This window comes from Stomoxys calcitrans, chromosome 2 (genome assembly GCF_963082655.1).
Source record: "Stomoxys calcitrans chromosome 2, idStoCalc2.1, whole genome shotgun sequence".
NCBI classification, from domain to species: Eukaryota; Metazoa; Arthropoda; class Insecta; order Diptera; family Muscidae; genus Stomoxys; species Stomoxys calcitrans.
In genome coordinates this window covers 169,753,071-169,773,321 of record NC_081553.1, presented here as the reverse complement: position 1 = coordinate 169,773,321, position 20,251 = coordinate 169,753,071, and the positions used below count along the sequence as shown (strand labels likewise).

General features: G+C 38.0%; 1 protein-coding gene across 1 annotated transcript in view; it reads right to left on the bottom strand.

The window, feature by feature from the left end:
- Nucleotides 1–20,251, bottom strand: part of LOC106081477 (A disintegrin and metalloproteinase with thrombospondin motifs 9) — a 410,411-nt gene that overhangs the window by 46,511 nt on the left and 343,649 nt on the right. The window contains exons 3-6 of the mRNA XM_013243452.2: nt 7,793–8,297; nt 4,107–4,268; nt 3,811–3,965; nt 154–285 (exon numbers count right to left, since the gene is read on the bottom strand). Coding sequence (XP_013098906.2) covers nt 154–285; nt 3,811–3,965; nt 4,107–4,268; nt 7,793–8,297 — 954 coding nt within the window. The remainder of the gene's footprint in view (nt 1–153; nt 286–3,810; nt 3,966–4,106; nt 4,269–7,792; nt 8,298–20,251) is intronic.

Here is a 20,251-nt window from a genome sequence, read left to right as displayed (position 1 = left end):
TCTCTCTCTCTTTCAAGTTCTTTGGGGCAATAAAAGGGGAGTGTTCTTGATAATTATTATTGGTAGACGCAAGCGCAGCCCAATAAATAAGTATATGTCTGTGTGTGTGTGTGTTTGTGTTTCATGAATGTTGTTTGGGTGGCGTATACTTACCATACCATGACAAAGCGAAACCGCCACTGCTGATTGATCATCACCATCCACATGACCTTTGTAGTAACAGCCCAAGTAATGTCCTTCTTCAAGATCCACTTCTTCCGAGCGATTATTTAAAATGTTAATGACCTTTTGTTTTGTGTTGCAAAGAAACACAAAAAGCAGTATTCCAAAATGAGAAGGGGGTAGAACAAAGAAACAAAAAAGAAAAAAAAAACAAAAAAAACCAAAATACTTGATAAATTATCTTAACACAAGTATCTTGAGTGCTGAAATGTGTTAGTACGTCTGTCCATCCTTCCATACGTCATTGAAATGCCTTCCTAGTAAGAGCCACCTCAAGCCAGCTGTCGTTTTGCAAATACAAAAACATCTCTTTCTCCATTTAACCAAAACCAAAAAACAAAACAATCCCCCCGTTGCTCTTTGCAGTCTGTGTCAACTATGCAAATGAGGCCCCTCGAAATCTGTCATTGTCCATTTAAATCCCCGTTGAATATTTTAATAATTGACAATACAATACAAACAAATTAAGTGGTCATATTAATTGCAGGTAGCAGGAGATGGCCAATTCATAGACTGCAGATTAAAAGCTGCATCTAATTTACTCAGGCAACAAGGTGTAAATATCAATGTCTCATTTAGGTACTGGCTAGAGATGAGTAATAAATCAGTCTTAAATTGTTTGTCATTTTTTGTTTTGCTTTTTTTTTTTAATATTGCATTCACGTGCTCTTAAATGTTCAAAATGAGATTAACACTCAATTGGATTTTATATTAACCCATTAATGACAACGCATGGGACTACACAAAACTTGGAATAATACTACTTCGAGTTAAATAAGAAGTAGTAGCTTAAAGAGGATAGAAAAATAAGTAACAAGTAAAAGCGAGCTAAGTTCGGCCGGGCCGAATCTTATATACCCTCCACCATGGATCGCGTTTGTCGAGCTCTTGCTGCGATATCTCTTTTTAGTCAAACAAAGGAAAAGAAAAGAATTGCTATGTTATTGGAACAGTTATGTTTCATTTCGGACCATAATTGAACTGAATATTGGAGACCAAAGTAAAAATCATTGTGTAAAATTTCAGCCAAATCTAGTAAGAATTGCGCACTTTAGGGGCTGAAGAAGTAGAATAGGGAGATCGGTTTAAAGGGGAGCTGTATTAGGATATAAACCGATTTGACAGAAGCAATTGTACAAAATTTCAACCAAATCGGATAATAATTGCTCCCTGCAGAGGCTCAAGAAGTAAAGACCGCAGATCGGTTTATATGGCAGCTATACCCGGATATAAAACGATTTGAACCATACTTAGCACAGTTGTAGAAAGTCAAAATAAAACACCACGTGCAAAATTTCAGCCAAATCGGATAATAATTGCACCCTCTAGAGGCTCAAGAAGTCAAGACCCCAGATCGGTTTATATGGCGGCTATATCAGGTTATGAACCGATTTGAACCATCCTCAGCACAGTTGTTGGAAGTCATAATAAAACACCTCATGCAAAATTTCAGCCAAATCGGATAAGAATTTTGCCCGCTAGCAGCTCAAGACGTCAAGACCCAAGATCGGTTTATATGGCAGCTATATCAAACCATGGACCGATTTGGCCCATTAAGATTCTCAACCGACCTACACGAATAAGAAGTATTTGTGCAAAATTTCAAGCGGCTAGCTTTACTCCTTCGAAAGTTAGCGTGATTTCGACAGACAGACGGACAGACGGACGGACGGACAGACGGACGGACATGGCTAGATCGACTTAAAATGACATGACGATCAAGAATATATAAACTTTATGGGGTCTGAGAAGCATATTTCGAGGTGTTACAAACAGAATGACGAAATTAATATACCCCCATCCTATGGTGGAGGGTATAAAAATAAACCGATCTGAACCACCATATACGACACGGATGTCGAAAAGCCTAAAATGGCTTTTGCGTCGAATTTCAGTGCAATCGGATTATAAATGCGCCTTTTATGGGGCCAAGACTTTAAATCGAGATATAGGTCTATATGGCAGCTATAACCAAATCTGGACAGATTTGGGTCAAATTTCGAAGGGCCTAACACAACTCACTGTCCCAAATTTCTACGAAATTGAAAGATTGGTCTATATGGCAGTTATATCCAAATCTGGATCGATCTGGGCCAAATTGAAAAAGTATGTCGAGTGGCCTAACACAACTCGCTGTCCCATATCTCTGCGAAAAAGGACAATAAATGCGTTTTTTATGTGTCCAAAACCTTAAATCGAGAGATTGGCCTCTTTGGCGGCTATATGTAAATCTTGATTGATCTGAACCAAATTGCAGAAATATGTCGAGAGGCTTAACTTAATTCACTGTCCCAAATTTCGGTGGCATCGAAGAGTTAATGCGCCTTTTATGGGCCCAAATCCTTTAATCGAGAGATCGCTCTATATGGCAGCTATATCTAAATCTGGATCGATTTGAGCTAAATTGAATAAAGAATGGTGAGGTGCCTAATACAACTCACTATCCCATATTTCGGCAAAATCGGAGAATAAATCCGCCTTTTATGGTCCAAAAATTTTAAATCGAGAGATCGGTCTATATGACAGCTGTATCTAAATCTTGATTGATCTGAGCCAAATTGCAGAAATTTGTCGAGAGGCTTTACTTAATTCACTGTCCCAAATTTCGGTGGCATCGGACAGCAAATACGTCTTTTATGGGCCCAAATCCTTTAACTGAGAGATCGGTCTATATGGCGGCTGTATCTAAATCCGGACTGATTTGTGCCATATTGCAAAAATATGTCGAGAGGCTTAACTTAACTCACTGTTTCAAATTTCGGCGACATCGGCCAATAAATGCGCCTTTTATGGGCCCAAAATCTTAAATCGAGAGATCGGTCTATATGGCAGCTATATCCAAATCTGGACCGATCTGAGCCAAATTGACGAAGGGACCAACACAACTCACTGTCTCAAATTTCAGCGACTTCGGCCAATAAATGCGCCTTTTATGGGCCCAAAACCTTGAATCGAGAGATCGGTCTATGTGGTAGCTATCCAATTCTGAACTGATGTGGGCCAAATTGAAGAAGGATATCTAAGGGCCTAAGACAACCCACTGTCTCAAGTTTCAGCAAAATCGGATAATAAATGTGGCTTTCATGGGCCTAAGACCCAAAATTGGCGGATCTGTCTATATGGGGTTTATGTCAAGATATAATCCGATATAGCCCATCTTCGAACTTAATCTGCTTATGGACAAAAAAAGAATCTGTGCAAAGTTTGAGCTCAATATCTCTATTTATAAAGACTGTTACGTGATATCAACAGACAGGCGGACAGACAGACGGACGGACTGACATGGTTAGATCGTCTTAGATTTTTACGCAGATCAAAAATATATATACTTTATAGGGTCGGACGTGGACATTTCGATGTTTTAAACGGAATGACAAAATGAATATACCCTCCTTCGATGGTGGGCATAATAATAGTACGATACCTTAGGTGACATATTATGTATATTTCGCGGAGATTCACTAGACCTCGTGGTAATACTCCGTGTGGTACATTTAATAGATGTGGATGGGTAACCCTAACAAACGTTTCTTCAATGTTCATCATTTGTCCATGTTATAATCTATGTTTGTTATTCAGCTAACATACCCTAAATGTTTTTGGTGGTATAAATGAGGTATCTTGACTTAATACCAAATGCAAACGCTTGCCGAATGCTGTAAATATATACTCCGGATGTGGATCCCAGATTTGACTAGATTTACTGCGAAATGTACCTGTTCCACTATAGGCTGAAAAATAATCTGTAAAAATCAAAACAAACAAAATTACCAATAAGAGAAAAAAAATTAAAATAAATAATTAAATGTTAGTTAACAATTTCAATGCTAGCATATTAATGACTTGGGTTTCCTTATAAAATAATAAATAGAATAAAATCTTACCTTTTTGGCTATTATTTAAATTCCTTTTTGATTCGTACAACAAATCATCGGCACTCAAGGTAAAATTATGAAATTTTATCGGTGTCACAAAATCACTGGTATAATCATCTGGTATACTATGGCTAATATCTTCGATATCATTCTCTATATCATTGGAGAGGTCTGAAAATATTACAAAATAATGATAAGGTAAGGTTTTAGTTATTTATTTAAAGAAATGAAGGCTGTATTAATAATCATCCTGGCAAATTAAGATGCTTCTGGTCTAAAGCATTCAAGTTATGTGTGTAATGCAAAATGGTAACACCACTAAATGAGCATGATTAAACAAGTAAAAAGGCGTTAAGTTCGGCCGGGCCGAACTTTGGATACCCACCACCTGGAGTATATATGTAAACCTCCTTTCGTCATAATCCGGTGAAAAATGCATGATTTTTTAAATCGAGAGATCGGTCTATATATCTGTATTCATATTTGAACCGAACTTGGCCAAAATGAAGAGAGATTTCGAAGAACCTAACACAATATACTGCAGAAGAATGTCGAAGGGCCTAGCATGACTCACTGTCCCAAATTTCAGCAAAATCGGATCATAAATGTGGCTTTTATGGGCCTAAAACCTGACATCGACAGATCGGTCTATATGACAGCTATATCCAAATCTGGACAGATCTGTGCCATATTGTAGAAGTATGTCGAGGGCTTTAACTTAACTTACCATCCCAAATTTCAGCGACATCGGACAATAAATTCGCCCTTTATAGGTGCAAAACCTGACATCGAGAGATCGGTCTATATGGCAGCTATATCCAAGTCTAAACCGATCTGGGCCAATTTATTGAAGACTGTCGAAGGGCCTAACACAACCCACCGCCTCAAATTTTGGCTAAATCGGACAGTAAATGAGCCTTTTATGGGGCTAGGACCCTAAATCGGCGGATCGATCTATATGGCAGCTATATCCAAATCCGGATCGATCTGGGCAAAATTGAAGAAGGATGTCTAATGGCTTAACATAACTCAATGTCCCAAATTTCAGCAAAATTGGATTATAAATGTGGCTTATATGGGCCTAAAACCCTAAATCGGCGGATCTTCGAACTTAACCTGCTTATGGACAAAAAAAGAAACCGTGCAAAATTTCAGTTTAATATCTCTATTTTAAAAGATTGTAGCGCGATCTCAACAGACAGACGGACGGTCATGGCTAGATAGTCCTAGATTTTTACGCTGATCAAGAATATATACTTCATAGGGTCGGAAATGGATATTTCGATATGTTGCAAACGGAATGACAAACTTTTTTGACTTGTGTTGTGTTGTCCTACGACATCTTTCTGCAATTTGGCCTAGATCGGTCCAGATTTGGATATAGCTGTCATAAAGACCGATCTCTCAATTTAAGGTTTTGGGCCTATAAAAGGCGCATTTATTGTCCTATGTCGCCGAAATTTGGGACAGTGAGTTAAGTTGAGCTCCTCGACATACATCTGCAAAATGGCCGAGATCGGTCCAGATTTGGATATAGCTGCCATAAAGACCGATCTTTCAATTTAAGGTTTTGGGCCCATAAAAGGCGCATATATTGTCCGATGTCGCCGAAATTTTGGGACAGTGAGTTAAGTTGAGCTCCTCGACATACTTCTGTAATATGGCAAAGATCTGCTCAGATTTGGGTATAGCTGCCATATAGACCGATATCTCGATTTAAAGTCGTGGCCCCATAAAAGGCGCATTTATAATCCGATTGCACTGAAATTTGACACAGTGACTTATGTTAGGATTTTCGACATACGTGCGTAAATGGTTCAGATCGGTTTATTTTTAGATATAGCTACTTAAAAGACCAATATTGTGTTATATACAATTGAACAATGACTTGTACTTATAAGTATTTGGTCTAAACCGGAACATATTTCGATATTGCTGCTATGGTGGTTTACATATATACCCGAGGTGGTGGGTATCCAAAGTTCGGCCGGCCGAACTTAACGGCTATTTACTTGTATTTGTTAAATTTTGCAAATAGTGTAACTTTGCCAAAAGCATCGATAGGTAAAGTATCAATCGATATTCAGCCAAAAACTAAATGTTGAAGTATCGATGGTGCCATCGATATTTTCCCAGATCTATTATTCAGCCTAAAAAGGCCATATCGGATGCAAGATATATATAGATGCTATATCTTTACCATGACCGAGCTTGATGAAAATTTTCACACATATTGGGACGTCAAATGAAACATCTCATGCAAAAATTTGTAAAGATAAGACCGAAATTGTAGTTTCTACATCTTTGAAAAGCCATATCGAATGATAGATCTATATGGGAGCTACATCTAAATTTGATCCGATTTTGATGAATTTCGAACACGTTGTGGGACGTGAAAGTTATAATACTCTGTACCACAGTGGTGGTGTAGGTTATAAATATAATTTTATTGTTTTACAAAGCATCCTCCTCTTATACGCTTTTGCATGAGCTCAAACCAATTGTCGTAGCACTTTTTCCACTCGGATTGAGACACCTTCAAAACATGTTTTTTGAACCGATGGGCCGTTGTTTAAGATCTCGCTTTGTCATGGTGAACAATAATTAGTTTTCTCGTGTTGATTTTTCGAAGACTTTAGGCAATAAGGCTATGTATGGCGCAAATCGTTACATAGCCTGATATAGCTGCCATATAAACTGATCTGGGATCATGACTTCTAAGGCCTCTAGAGGGCGCTATTCCCATCCGATTTGTCAGAAATTTTGTACAACGGCTTCTCTCATGACTTTCAACATACGTGTCTAATATGGTCTGAATCGTTTAATAGCTTGATACAGCTCCCATATAAACCAATCTCCCGATTTTGCTTCTTGAGCCCCTACAAGGCGCAATTCTTATCCGAATGAACTGAAATATTACACAATGACTTCTAAAATGTTTAGCATTCATTTATGGTCCGAATCTTATTCAATATTCTTTGTTTGCCTAAAAAGAGATGCAGCGCATAGAACTCGACAAATGCGATCCATGGTGGAGGGTATATAAGATTCGGGCCGGCCGAACTTTGCACACTCTTACTTGTTTCATTAGTTTTTCGCACTAATCGACACGAGCCTATTATTGAGCGATTGTTATATTGTGCGGAATCCAATAAGAGCATACCTTTTTTACGGCAAGATGTTCATGCAATATCGAATGTATGCATCAATGTTCTCTGTTGCAACGGCTGTTTTTGGACGACATTCACCGAATTCGAGTTTGAGCGAGCACCAGCCACGACTGAATTAGTTGAAGAAGTTTTTCAAAGTTTTTTTCGTCATAAAAAACTAAAGTTCATAAATGCACTCTCATCGTGATAGTCAACGTCTAAAGTTGTCAAAAGTGGTCGCAGGAAAATGTACACAAGTTAATTCCATTGTTTGTCAAATTAATTTTTCCATGTCAACATAAAGACCACAATGTATTGTCGCACGTCAAAATTTTCTGAGTACGATTATACTAGAAAATGTCAAACTTTCCAACGGAAATGTGAAAGTGAACCTGGTAATAGTTTGTATTACCTAGGCCGGAAACTTATATAGCAGCCCTCTACCACAGAAGTGGTGTAGGGTATAAATATCAAACTTGACCATATTAACATTTTATTCCACACTATGCCATAATAGGAATTTTAAAATTGAACTTTCACACTCACCATCTCCTACACCCCAGGGCTCTTCATCACCCTCAAAGGTCTGATTTACGTTGTATGAGGTGATTCCGGTAATATCGATGACATCTCCACCTCTGTCAATAGTTTGGCCATCATCTATATCATCGTCGTCAATGCTTCCATTTATTTCGTCTAAAATATGTTTTATTGCCGATGTTGTTGTTGATGTTGTCGCCGACGTCGTTGTTGGTGTTATTATTAATGGAGCAAATGTCGTTGACGTCGACGTCGATGTTATCCCCACTGAGGAAGGAGTTGTTATTGTTATACTTGTCGTTGTTGTTGACCAATTACTGGCGGTATTTTTGTGTTGTGAAGATTTGTTGGTGATTGTGTCCTTGGCTGGCAGTGAAAAGAATATAATGAGGCCAAGGACTATGAATAGGCAGGTGGTTAGGATGAGAAATGCGTTATGTTTCCAATGGGTTGACATGTTGCTGCATTTATTGCGGTAAAACCACCACTCGCAAGTTTTCTTAAGGACAAGCTGCAAGAAAAAAAAAGAAAATATTTAAATATGACAGTGATGGAAATTTAAAAAAGAATATGCACTGAAATCTTTAATGAGCTAATGAGGCAATACAATTGCAGCCTGTTATATTAGCTTACAATTTGTAAGGAGTCTTCAATTCAAAAATTGTATTGAAGACAAAAAACTTTAAACCACCCCAGTTTTATTTTAGCACTATACGTGGCAAGTGTTTGAAACTTCAATCGAAATGACAGGTGTGCTGGATTCGAAGAATTTTAGAGATATTAAGAGCAGCATTATAAAATACATCTGTTTCTATTGGGTTGCCCAAAAAGTAATTGCGGATTTTTTAAAAGAAAATAGGATTAGTTAGATTTCACAAATTAGGTTAGGTTGGAAAGAGGGCGCGGATATTAATCCGCCCCATGCCACTGTGAACATACACCAAAGCTAATAATCGGCTTGTTGTGCGCTTTTAATACCAGAAAGTAACCTCGAAAAATTAAATCTAACTTTGAAATTCCGTGCTACATACAAAATCCTTAATTGTTTTCCATTACGTCCCCCTAAGTTGGTTCATGCTTGGTATTGTCTTCCCAGCTAGGTGCTGGTTTCTGTTAGCCGCGAAAGCCGGGCAATGACATAGGAAATGCTGGACCATCTTATCATCTTCCCCGCATGCCCTATACACTTGCCGAACTAAATTTGCATAAGTGTGCTGGTAGTCCTTTGTGTCCCGTTATGATGCTGAAAGCCATACTGACCTCCTTCACAAATTAGTATGGCCAATTGAAGAAATGCGTCTATTGTGAATGGGCGCCAGGACGAAATATGGGCTAAAATAAATATAATATCGTGAAATACTATCCAGACTTTAGGCTTCAAGTTCGAGTACTAATGAACAACAATCTTAGTAAATGGGCGGAAAAGAACAAATGAACAATTGTATAAAAATGATTGTTTTTTAAATCAACTCTGCCATTCACAATAGACGTGTCTTTTCAATCGCCGCACTAATTGGTGGAAATCTTAGCAATCCAAGAAGTAGAAACAATCATCCGTTTAATAGCACTATCAAATGAATGACAACAAGTAAGAGCGTGCCAAGTTCAGCCGGTCCGAAGCTTATATACCCTCCACCTTGGATAGCATTTGTCGAGTTTTTTGCGCGGTATCTCCTTTTAGGCAAACAAAGAATAATGAATAAAAACTGTTATGCTATTGGAGCTATTTCAAGTTATAGTCCGTTTCGGACCATGAATGAATTGAAAGCTGAACATTGTAAAAGTCATTGGGTACTATTTCAGTCAATTCGGATAAGAATTGCGCCTTGCAGGGGCTCAAGAGGCTAAATCGAGAGATCGGTTTATATGGGTGGTGTAACAAGCTAAAGATCGATTCAGACCATATTAAACACGTATGTTAAAGGTCATGGGAGAAGTCGTTGTACAAAATTTCAGCCTAATCGGATGAGAATTGCGCCCTCTAGCGGCTCAAAAAGTCAAGACCCAAGATCGGTTTCCATGGCGGCTATATCAGGTTATGTACCGATTTGCGCCGTACTAAGCACAGTTAATGGAATACATAACAAAGCAACTTATGCTAAATTTCCGCCAAATCGGATGAGAATTGCGCCCACTAGCGGCTCAAGAAGTCAAGGTCCGAGATCGGTTTCTATGGCAGTTGTACCAGCTTATGAACCGATTTAAACAAAACACTACGTAATTTCAATCAAATTGGATGAGAATTATGCGCTATATTGACTCAAGAAATCAAGATACAAGATCGGTTTCTATGGCAGCTGTACCAGGTTATTTAAACAATACTTAGCACAGTTGTTGAAAGTGATTCCAAAACACGACGTGCAAAATTACAGCCAAATCGGATAAGAGTTGCGCCCTCTAAAATCTAATGAAGCAAGACCCAAGATCGGTTTATATGGCAGCAATATCAAAACATGGACCGATTTGGCCCATTTAAAATCCCAACTGACCTACACTAATAGAAAGGATTTGTGCAAACTTTTAAGCGCCTAGCTTTACTCGTTCGAAAATTAGCGTGCTATCGACAGACAGATGGACGGACACTCACTGTCCCAAATTTCAGCAAAGTCGGATAATAAATGTTGCTTTTATGGGGCCAAGACCCTAAATCGGCGGATCGGTCTATATGGGGGCTATATCAAGATACGGTCCGATATAGCAAATCTTCAAACATAAACTGCTTATGGAAAAAGAAAGAATCTGTTCAAAATTTCAGCTCAATCTTTATTTTAAAATTCTGTAGTGGAAAGGAATATTTCGATGTGTTGCAAACGGAATGACAAAATGAATATACCCCCATCCTTGTTTGGTGGGTATAATAATTGGTTTATTCTGTAATTCACAATAGAGGTATTTCTGGAGATGACCACACATAATTGTGAATAATATATCACGGCAAATGGAGGCCACCGTAGCGCAGATGTTAGCATGTCCGCCTATGACGCTGAACACCTGGGTTCGAATCCTGGCGAGACCATCAGAATAAATTTTCATTGGGGGTTTTCCCCTCCAAATGCTGGCAACATTTGTGAGGTACTATGCCATGTAAAATTTCTCTTCAAAGTGGTGTCGCACTGCGGCACGGCGTTCGTACTCGGCTATAAAAAGGAGACCCCTTTGAGCTTAAACTTGAATCGGACTGCACTCATTGATATGTGAGAAGTTTGCCCCTGTTCCTTAGAAGAATGTTCATGGGCAAAATTTGCAATTTGCATATCATGGCAATTCTGAAGACAGATGTTCTACATAAGCCCGCACTGGTCATTAATCCAGAACTTCGTTGTTCCGGATAGATGTCATTTCCTTACAAATTCCACTGCACTGCACAGTATAGTGCTGAATAAAACAGGGCCAATAATAATTTTGTTCGAGTCCAATGTCACACATGTTTCATTTGTTTTTTTTTTTCAAAATTTGTTAATTTTTCCCCACATGTTGGCAATTGGTGTTACACACTAACACAAATAATCTGACATACATACAAAAGCATTTGTGTTTTATTTGTATGAAGCCATACTGTATCTGTTTTCACTCATTAATGAAATCGTGCGAAAACGCATGCAAATAAGTCTAGAAATCGGAAAATGGATATTGGCCAAGTAAAGACATTGCAGCGTAGATTCTTAAACTCTCTGTCTTAGCTTTATTCGAAAAGTTCACCTAGTATCCCAGTTAAGTGTTATGTGTGGTGTCAAATCTCTTTTCGTTTTCATTTCACTTCAACACTTGGACGGGTGTGAACATCACGTCGTTGAAACATTTTCAATTCAACTTGAGCTAGAGCAAACAAACAATAGACACGAACACGCACTTAAGTGTAATTTAGCTAAATCCATTTAAGTAGTTCACACATCGAAGAGGCTGTTTTTTTACAAGGTGGCACCGATATCAGGAATATGGGTGACTCCAAGTAATTTGAAAACTTTAAAAACGCAGTTTTTAAGCAGATTCTTACAAGTACGGGTTTAAAAGAAATATTCAATGCAGTTTGTTTTTATTACATCAACACATTGTGGGTTAGGTCTTAAAACCCTTAGATGTGTTTTACTTAAAAAATTGATCTATTGGTCTGAAATTTGGCACCGATACATCTTTTTGATGCACGCTGGTTAAGTTCTTGAATATATTGACCGATTTTCCGATAAAGGGTCTAATGCCCATAAAAACTTACTTTTCATCCGATTTTGCTGAAATCTGAAACAGGAAGTAATCTAATCTAATATGGTTCGGATCGGACTATATTTAGATATAGGTACCAAATAGACCGATCTCCCGATAAAGGGTCTGAAGACCATACAAGCTTTATTTATTACCCGATTTCGCTGAAATTTGCAACAGTGAGGTATTTTAAGCCTCACGACATCTGATCTAAATATGAATTAGATCGGTCCATATTTAGATATAGTTGCCATATAGACCGATCTCCGATTAAGGGTCGGAAGCCCATAAAAGCTTTATTTATTACCCGATTTCGCTGAAATTTAAAACAGTGGGTTATTTTAAGTCATATAGACCGATCTCCCATAAAGGGTCGGAAGCCCATAAAAGCTTTATTTATTACCTGATTTCGCTGAAATTTGAAACAGTGAATTATTTTAGCCTCCTGACATCCGACCTTAATATGGTACAAATCGGACTATAATTAGATATAGCTACCATATAGACCGATCTGACTAAAGGGGTTTGAAGCGAATATAGGCTTTATTTATTACCTGATTCAATATCTGCCCAAAAGACCAATATTTTGTGCTAAACAATTGAATAGTGACATATATATTAGACCACTCAAAGTCCGTGCCGAATTTGGGTGCTTAAGTTATTCAAATACAGCGGTCAAAAAAAGTATTCATCATTCAATGTTTTTTTTTTAATAAGTCTACAAAAGACAATTGGAATAAAAACATATTAAACTAATGATGCAGTAGTGCTTGTGTGATATATATGTACACAATTTCATTGTTTTTAAAGAAAAAAATAGTATTTATTGGAACAAAAAGGGCCATTTTACAGCTGAACACAAAAAATTAAACAAAAAAAGTATTCATCATTGCAAAAAAACAAAAAAATAAATAACATAATTTAAAAAAATTAATACTTTGTTATTCGACCACCGCGTCTTATAACTTCTTTTAAACGGTTTGACATCGATTGGACTAATTTAGCGGTTATATTTTGGTCTATATTAGTCCATTCCTCCATTATCACCTGTTGCATTTGACTCTTGCTCGAAAAATTGCGCGTTCTCAATTTGCGTTCGAGATGTTCCCAAAGATGTTCAATTGGGTTCAAGTCGGGACTTTGAGGAGGAGTTTTAATGACTTTGGGGCAGTTATACAGCATCCACATCTTGGTATTTAAGCAGAATGTTTGGGGTCATTATCTTGATAATATTGAAAGTTATTACCAAGCCCAAGTTTTACAGCACTATCTTTTAAATTCCTCTTTAAAATGTCAATGTAATACTTATGATCCATTACTCCATTAATAATTTCAAGATTTCCCGCTCCTGAAGCCGCCATACACCCCCAAACCATTAAACCACCTCCACCATGTTTTACAGTAGCAACTGTGTTTCGTTCTTCAAGCTCTGAATTTGGTTTTCTGTACACTATGACCTTTCCATCGCACCCAAAAAGATTAAACTTGCTCTCGTCTGCAAAAATGACTGTTTTCCAAAATGATTCGGGCTGTTTTACATACATTTTTGCGAAGTTTAGCCTTTTCACTCGGTTTATTTTATTTATAAAGGGCTTCTTACGTGCAGTTCTTCCTCTGTAACTATGCCTTTTGAGTGTATTTCGAATTGTTTGTGTAGTAACTTCCTTCCCTAAATATTCCATAGTGTTTTTACGAAGAATGGTCGCATTTGTCTTCGGAGTTTTCTGAACTTGCCGCACTAGCCAACGCACATCTCCAACTGAAAGTGCTTTTGGTCGACCAGATCTTGGTTTATTGTCAACAGTTTTCGTTTCTGTCCACTTTCTGATGATGGATTGTATAGTAGATCGTGGTCTATTTAATATTTCACTGATAGTTTTTTGAGTTAAACCATTCCTGTGGTGTTTTATTATCAAAACTTTTACCTCATCAGAAACCTCGTTTTGCTTACGACCCATTTTGACAAAAACTATATTTTCAATGAAATTAAATATTTGCTGTCAAGGGCAAAGCCTCCTTTACTAAATAAAACAGAAAAGGGGGATTCCCAAATAATATTTGAATTTGACTTTGATGATAGCACATCAATGATGAATACTTTTTTTGTTCTGTTTTTGGTGTTATTACATAAAATTGCATTTTTTGCGCTAATTAAATTTATTTTTTGAATTTATTTTAAAACATATTACGAAAAATAAACTATTGCATAAAACTGCATTATTTGTTTACTTTAAATTTTCTTCAATTACCCAAAATAAGTGAATTTATTATCAATTTTGCTAATGATGAATACTTTTTTTGACCGCTGTATGTCGATCTAGCCATGTCCGTTCGTCTGTCCGTCCGTTCGTCCGTTTGTCTGTCGAAAGCACGCTAACTTCCGAATGAGTAAAACTAGCCGCTTGAAATTTTGCACAAATACTTCTTATTAGTGTAGGTCGGTTGGTATTGTAAATGGGCCATATCGGTCCATGTTTTGATATAGCTGGCATATAAACCGGTCTTGACTTCTTGAGCCTCTAGAATGAGCAATTCTTATCCGATTGGAATGAAATTTTGTACGACGGATTCTCTCACGACCATCAAGATACGTGTTTATTATGGTCTGAATCAGTCTATATCCCGATACATATAAATCGATCTCTCTATTTTACTTCTTTAGCCCCCAAAGGGCGCAATTCTTATTCGAGTTGGCTAACATTTTACACAGGTCTCCAACATATAATTTAATTGTGGTCCAAACCGGACCATATCTTGATATCGCTCTAATAGCAGAGCAAATATTTCCATATATCCTTTTTTTGCCTAAGAAGAGATGCCGGGAAAAGAAGTCGACAAATGCGATCCATGGTGGAGGGTATATAAGATTCGGGCCGGCCGAACTTAGCACGCTTTTACTTGTTACTTGTTTTTTCTTCACATCAGTATAGTCTACACTTTATTTCATGTTATACCGTATCATATCGCTCTTATCTACACGTTGCTGTTAGTATATAGAAAATCATCATTTAGGTTTTTGCTGTAATTGATGTTTTTTTAATCATTGTGGGAAAGTGTTCCGAAACAATCATGTTATCTCCATCTTCACGCCAAGTATTCCTAAGTGTTAAAACATCATCATACTGTACCAATAAGCTAAGGCAATAGATACATTTAACACTTAAGTACCGAATCTATGTACACGGAGTTGTGTTTTGTGTTGTTCTCACTCTATTGCTATTGTTTCCTTATGGCCTACCTAGTGTCAAGTGATATTAATGCATATCAGCATCATTTGCCTTAGCAGCAGGATCGCAATTATCATTTCAATTAAAATGTAATTGCTTAATGTTGTGATTGGGTATTGGATTACATAGAAACATATTTAAATTGGCATACTCATAAAAGACTTAAAGAAATGTTGTCTTTGTGTCGATAGCTTAGCAGCTATACAACAATGTTGCACATGATCTCCTAAACAAATAGTTGCAGAAAAATGGGCAGAGATCATAGTTATAAGCGAGCGATATGAATGAGAAAGTCAGGAGTCCTGGGTTGAGTATATGGATGAAGAAGTCAGGGGTCCTGGGTTGAGGATACCACGAATACAGCTGCTATATGGATTCTAGACCACAATGGCATCTCATCAATAAGTAGCGGAAATGGAAACGGTTACACCTAGGTCCGGCTAAATCCCTCCATGTTGTTTAGCTGCTATCTCACCCCCAGTGATAGTATCGACGCCTTGAAGAAAAAATTGATGAGATCGGAAACACAATGCGAAGATTAGACGAACATTACATTGTAGCAGGTGATTACAACTGTCGAGCAGTAGAATGGGTCATGCCAACGACCAACTCAAGAGGAAGGCGATTTCTATACATGGCCGAAAGCACTGGTTTACTATTTGTAAACAGTGGAAACGTGCCAACCTTTAGGCGACTCAGGTCCGATGACATTGCATTTTCGTCCGAAGAAAAGAACGCATAGAGAACAGAGTGGAGTGTACCAGAAAGAAATACATGATGCTATAGCTGATCAACGAAGCAACTGCATTAAAGTAAGATGTAGATACACGAGAGCTCGCTGCAGAAGTACGGCTGAGAGAGAACACGCAAGGAGGCTAAAAAGTTACTCTATGCCGCAATACATCGGAACAACAAAGGAAAGTGAGAGCAATTAATATAAGACATAAACTGAAAACCTTGGGGCTTCGAATTTAATATTGTTATGGAAAAACTCGGCACATGGAGTCCAACAGCGGTGATGAACGGAAGAACAATGAGAAATATAGTCCACACTCATGGACAAATCTGCATTTGCAATGTTTAACAGGTGCCTATTAGAAGGTGTTTTTTTTCTGAGGTATATGAGAGAAAAAGGCAGGTGCTCATAAGCAAGGGCAAATGTGATCCAACATGGATACGGCCGGCAAGCTTTTGGAGCGACTTATAAAGCAACGGCTCCAGGACCTTCGTGCAGGAAAATGCACGATTGGAGCTCTCAGAGATTTGTTGGAGACCATCATATCTCTGAGGCCGATTGTCCTCTTAGGCTCACTGGATGTGAAGAACGCATCCATCCATTACGGGGTTCCTACTACTAACGAGAAAAAATGTCCCAGTGGATGTAGGTATGCACAAAAATTACATACTGGTGAATTTCATACTGAGAGATTGGTAAAATATCCAGGGATCCGACTGGATTCAAAATTTACCTATGCAGAGCAAATCCGGAACGCCACACAAAGGCCGCAAAGATAACGGCACAACTCAGTCAACTGATGGCAAACATAAGTGGGCCTCTCCCGAGAAGGCAAAGACTCTTAATGAAGATATGCAATAGCGTGCTCTCTAAGGGAGCGAAATATGGAGGCAGACACTATTGAGCGAAATCCCTGCTCTCGGTGCAAAGGGCGGCGGCCTTAGGGTCGTTACGTGCTACCGGACAGTGTCGGAGCCCGCAGCCCTGGTAATAGCTGGAATGGTTCCGGTAGACCTACGTGCCTTGATACGCTCCAGGCTCTATACCAGTGCAACGCTCACCGAAGACATTGTGAGATTCAAACCGATCATTTACAGGCCATACGAGAGGAGACTATCGAGAGATGGCAATTAAGGTGGACGAATGAGAATTCCGTCAGTTAGACACGGCGACTAATTCCCGGTGTGGAGAGATAGGAAGCTCGGCGACATCAACTATTACGTCATACAGATGTTGACAGGCATAGTTACTTTCGGGAAAACAAGTGCATGAGGAGCCAGAAGTTGCAGACGAAGGCGGAGCTAGAAGTTGCAGAAGTTTCACCGCTGGATTGAAAGATGCAGAGAATTGGAAACGTGGTGACGCACAGTGGGGGAAAATCGAATAAAATAGTAAAAAATATGCCGTGTGAGAAAGGCTCCAGATATCACTTTGAAACTTTTTAAGCTGCGGTGTTGGCGAGTGTGCCAAATTTCACGGCTTTAGTTTAACTGGCTGCCTTTTGACAGGCCTCTAAAGTTGGTCACCTCGGTATTTCGAAAATTTGTTGGGGCTGCCAAATATTAGTTTGGCAGTCCCAAAATTGCCAAAATTTTAAATTTTGCAGATGGAAATAAAACTAGAAATAAATTCTGCACGAACTTTTTATGAGAATCTATAAAATACCTCTTTTGGACAAATATAGGTTCAAAATCGCAATTTTTTTTTTGTAAATTTGCTGTGGAGTCTACAAATAATATTGGGTGCAAACAAAATTTTGCATGGGCTAAGGGGACATATAAAATAAAAAAAACTTGTACCCAATCTAGACATCTGGGCTTTGAAATTTTTGAACTCAAGGGGTTTTCATATTTTTTTTTATAAAAAATTGCCTGTATTGAGGAGCATATAGCACCCGTTTAAGTTTATGTATCTTCAAAAAACAATTAAAGTATTTAAGAAAGTTTTTTCAATAAAGGCTAATCAATGAAAATAAATTCTTTGACCAAAAATGCAGAAAAATATGATACATTTCGCAGCAAAGTCGTCGAAAATTTTGTCACAAATCCAAACTAAGCAAAACAATGAACATCTAACCACAAATGCCTTCCTAAATTGCAAGATACGAACCCAATCTCGGCCAAAATTTCAACAAATAAAACATAAAACTCGTATATCCCCAAAACCGAGATATTGTCCACTAAGCGGACTTTTTTGTAGCGATTTTTGAGCAAAATATAGCAACAAATCGGACAATAAATGAAGATTTGGCAGCCCGAACGTCAATTCGGTCAATTTGGCAGACCCAAATTTTCGTGTCTGCCAAAGGCGCCCAGACAATCTATGGCCTTGAAATTTAGCGCACAATCTCGCTTACACCTCAGCTTTTAACATTCCAAATTTGACAGAGATGTCTCTCTTATCACATGACATTTATTTTACTAGTTTTTATACCCTCCACCAAAGGATTGGGGCATACATATAGCTGCCATATAGACCGATCCGCCGATTTAGGGTCTTAGGCCCATAAAAACCACTTTTATTATCCGATCTTGCTGAAATTTGGGACAGGGAGTTGTGTTGGGCCCTTCGACAACCTTCGTCAATTTGGCCCAGATCGGTCCAGATAGATCGATCCGATAGACCGATCTATCGATTTAGGGTCTTAGGCCCTTAAATACCACATGTATTGTCCGATTTTGCTGAAATTTGGGACAGTGAGTTGTTTAAGGCCCTTCTAATTTATTTTTTAATTTGGCCCAGATCAATTCAGATTTGAATATTGCTGCCATATAGACCGATACTCCGATTAAGGGTCTTAGGCCCTTAAATACCACATGTATTGTCCGATTTTGCTGAAATTTGGGACAGTGAGTTGTCTTAGGCCCTTCAACATCCTTCTTCAATTTGGCCCTAATGGGATCAGATTTGGATATAGCTGTCATATAGACCGATCCCTCGATTTAAGGTTTTAGGCCAATAAATGGCGCATTTATTGTCCGAAATTTGGGAAAGTGAGTTAAGTTAAGCCCCTTGACATTCTTCTACAATATGGAACAGATCGGTCAAGATTTGAATATAGCTGCCATATAGGCCGATTTCTCGGTTTTAGGTTTTGGGGTCATAAAAGGCGCATTTATTGTCCGAATTTGGTCTAGATCGATCGAGATTTGCATATAGCTGCCATATAGACCGATATCTCGATTTTCTTGGCTTCTTGTTAGATCAAAGGTTAAACTATAGATCACATATATCTTTGACGATCAATAAAGCTTATGGTTCTTTAGGATTTGTTAAGCGTTGGAGCAAAGAGTTTGTTGATCCAATCGTCACAAGAAATCTATACACATCCCTTGTTCGACCGATACTGGAGTATGGTTCTATAATATGGTGCCCAAATTATAAAATCCACTGCAATTCAATTGAGTCTGTGCAAAAACAGTTCGTGTTATTCTGCTTACGTAGACGTAACTGGACATTTAATACTTTACCATCTTATAAAGAAAGATTAAATTTGATCAAATTGCCTTGCTGAATCTGAATTTCATGTTAAATATACTAAACGGAAGTCGGAGTTTCTGTTGGACCAAATCTACTTGAACGTGCCTTCACGTAATTTTAATCTTCTTCATGTTGAATACTATCGTACGAATTTTGCGAACAATGACCCATTTAGGCGTTTATGTGTTGAATTTAATAAATTTTACAATAATATAGATCTGTGCGAAAACAAATATTCTTTAAAGAAAAAGATTATTATTTTGCTGAATTCGTAGTTATTAAGCTTAGTTTGTATATATTGTATATAGTCTAGTCTGTAAGGATTATAATATCTATAGACTAATAAATAAAAAAAAGTCTTGGTTTTTTTTTGATTTTCTCCCACTGTGTGACATTTTGTTTGGGAAAATAGTCCAGATTATGCTAGAAGACAAGCAGTAGGCGCAGAAAGAAGATAGACCTGGAAGGTTAATGCCAAAGGGGTTCCATTGATGGAATTAGTCTCCGGGGATGGCAGAGAGTGGCTTTTTAGCTGATGTTGTTGATTACGGAGTCCGGCATAAGGCGAGAGACGTGATCATCACATGCCTAAAGCATTTTCCCATCCGGACACGCATATAAAAACCGAAGAGGTAATTTCACATAATATCTACACTACAATATTAAAAAAATTTTGCATGCAGCTGTTTACAAACTTCCTCTTACTGTTGCTCATAATTTGTGCAATTATTGCTTGTTATTATTTCGCCCCACATTGAGTAACAATGTTGTATTACATGCCAATAATTGTCTAATGTTCACACATTAGAGTTGAACATTAACTAC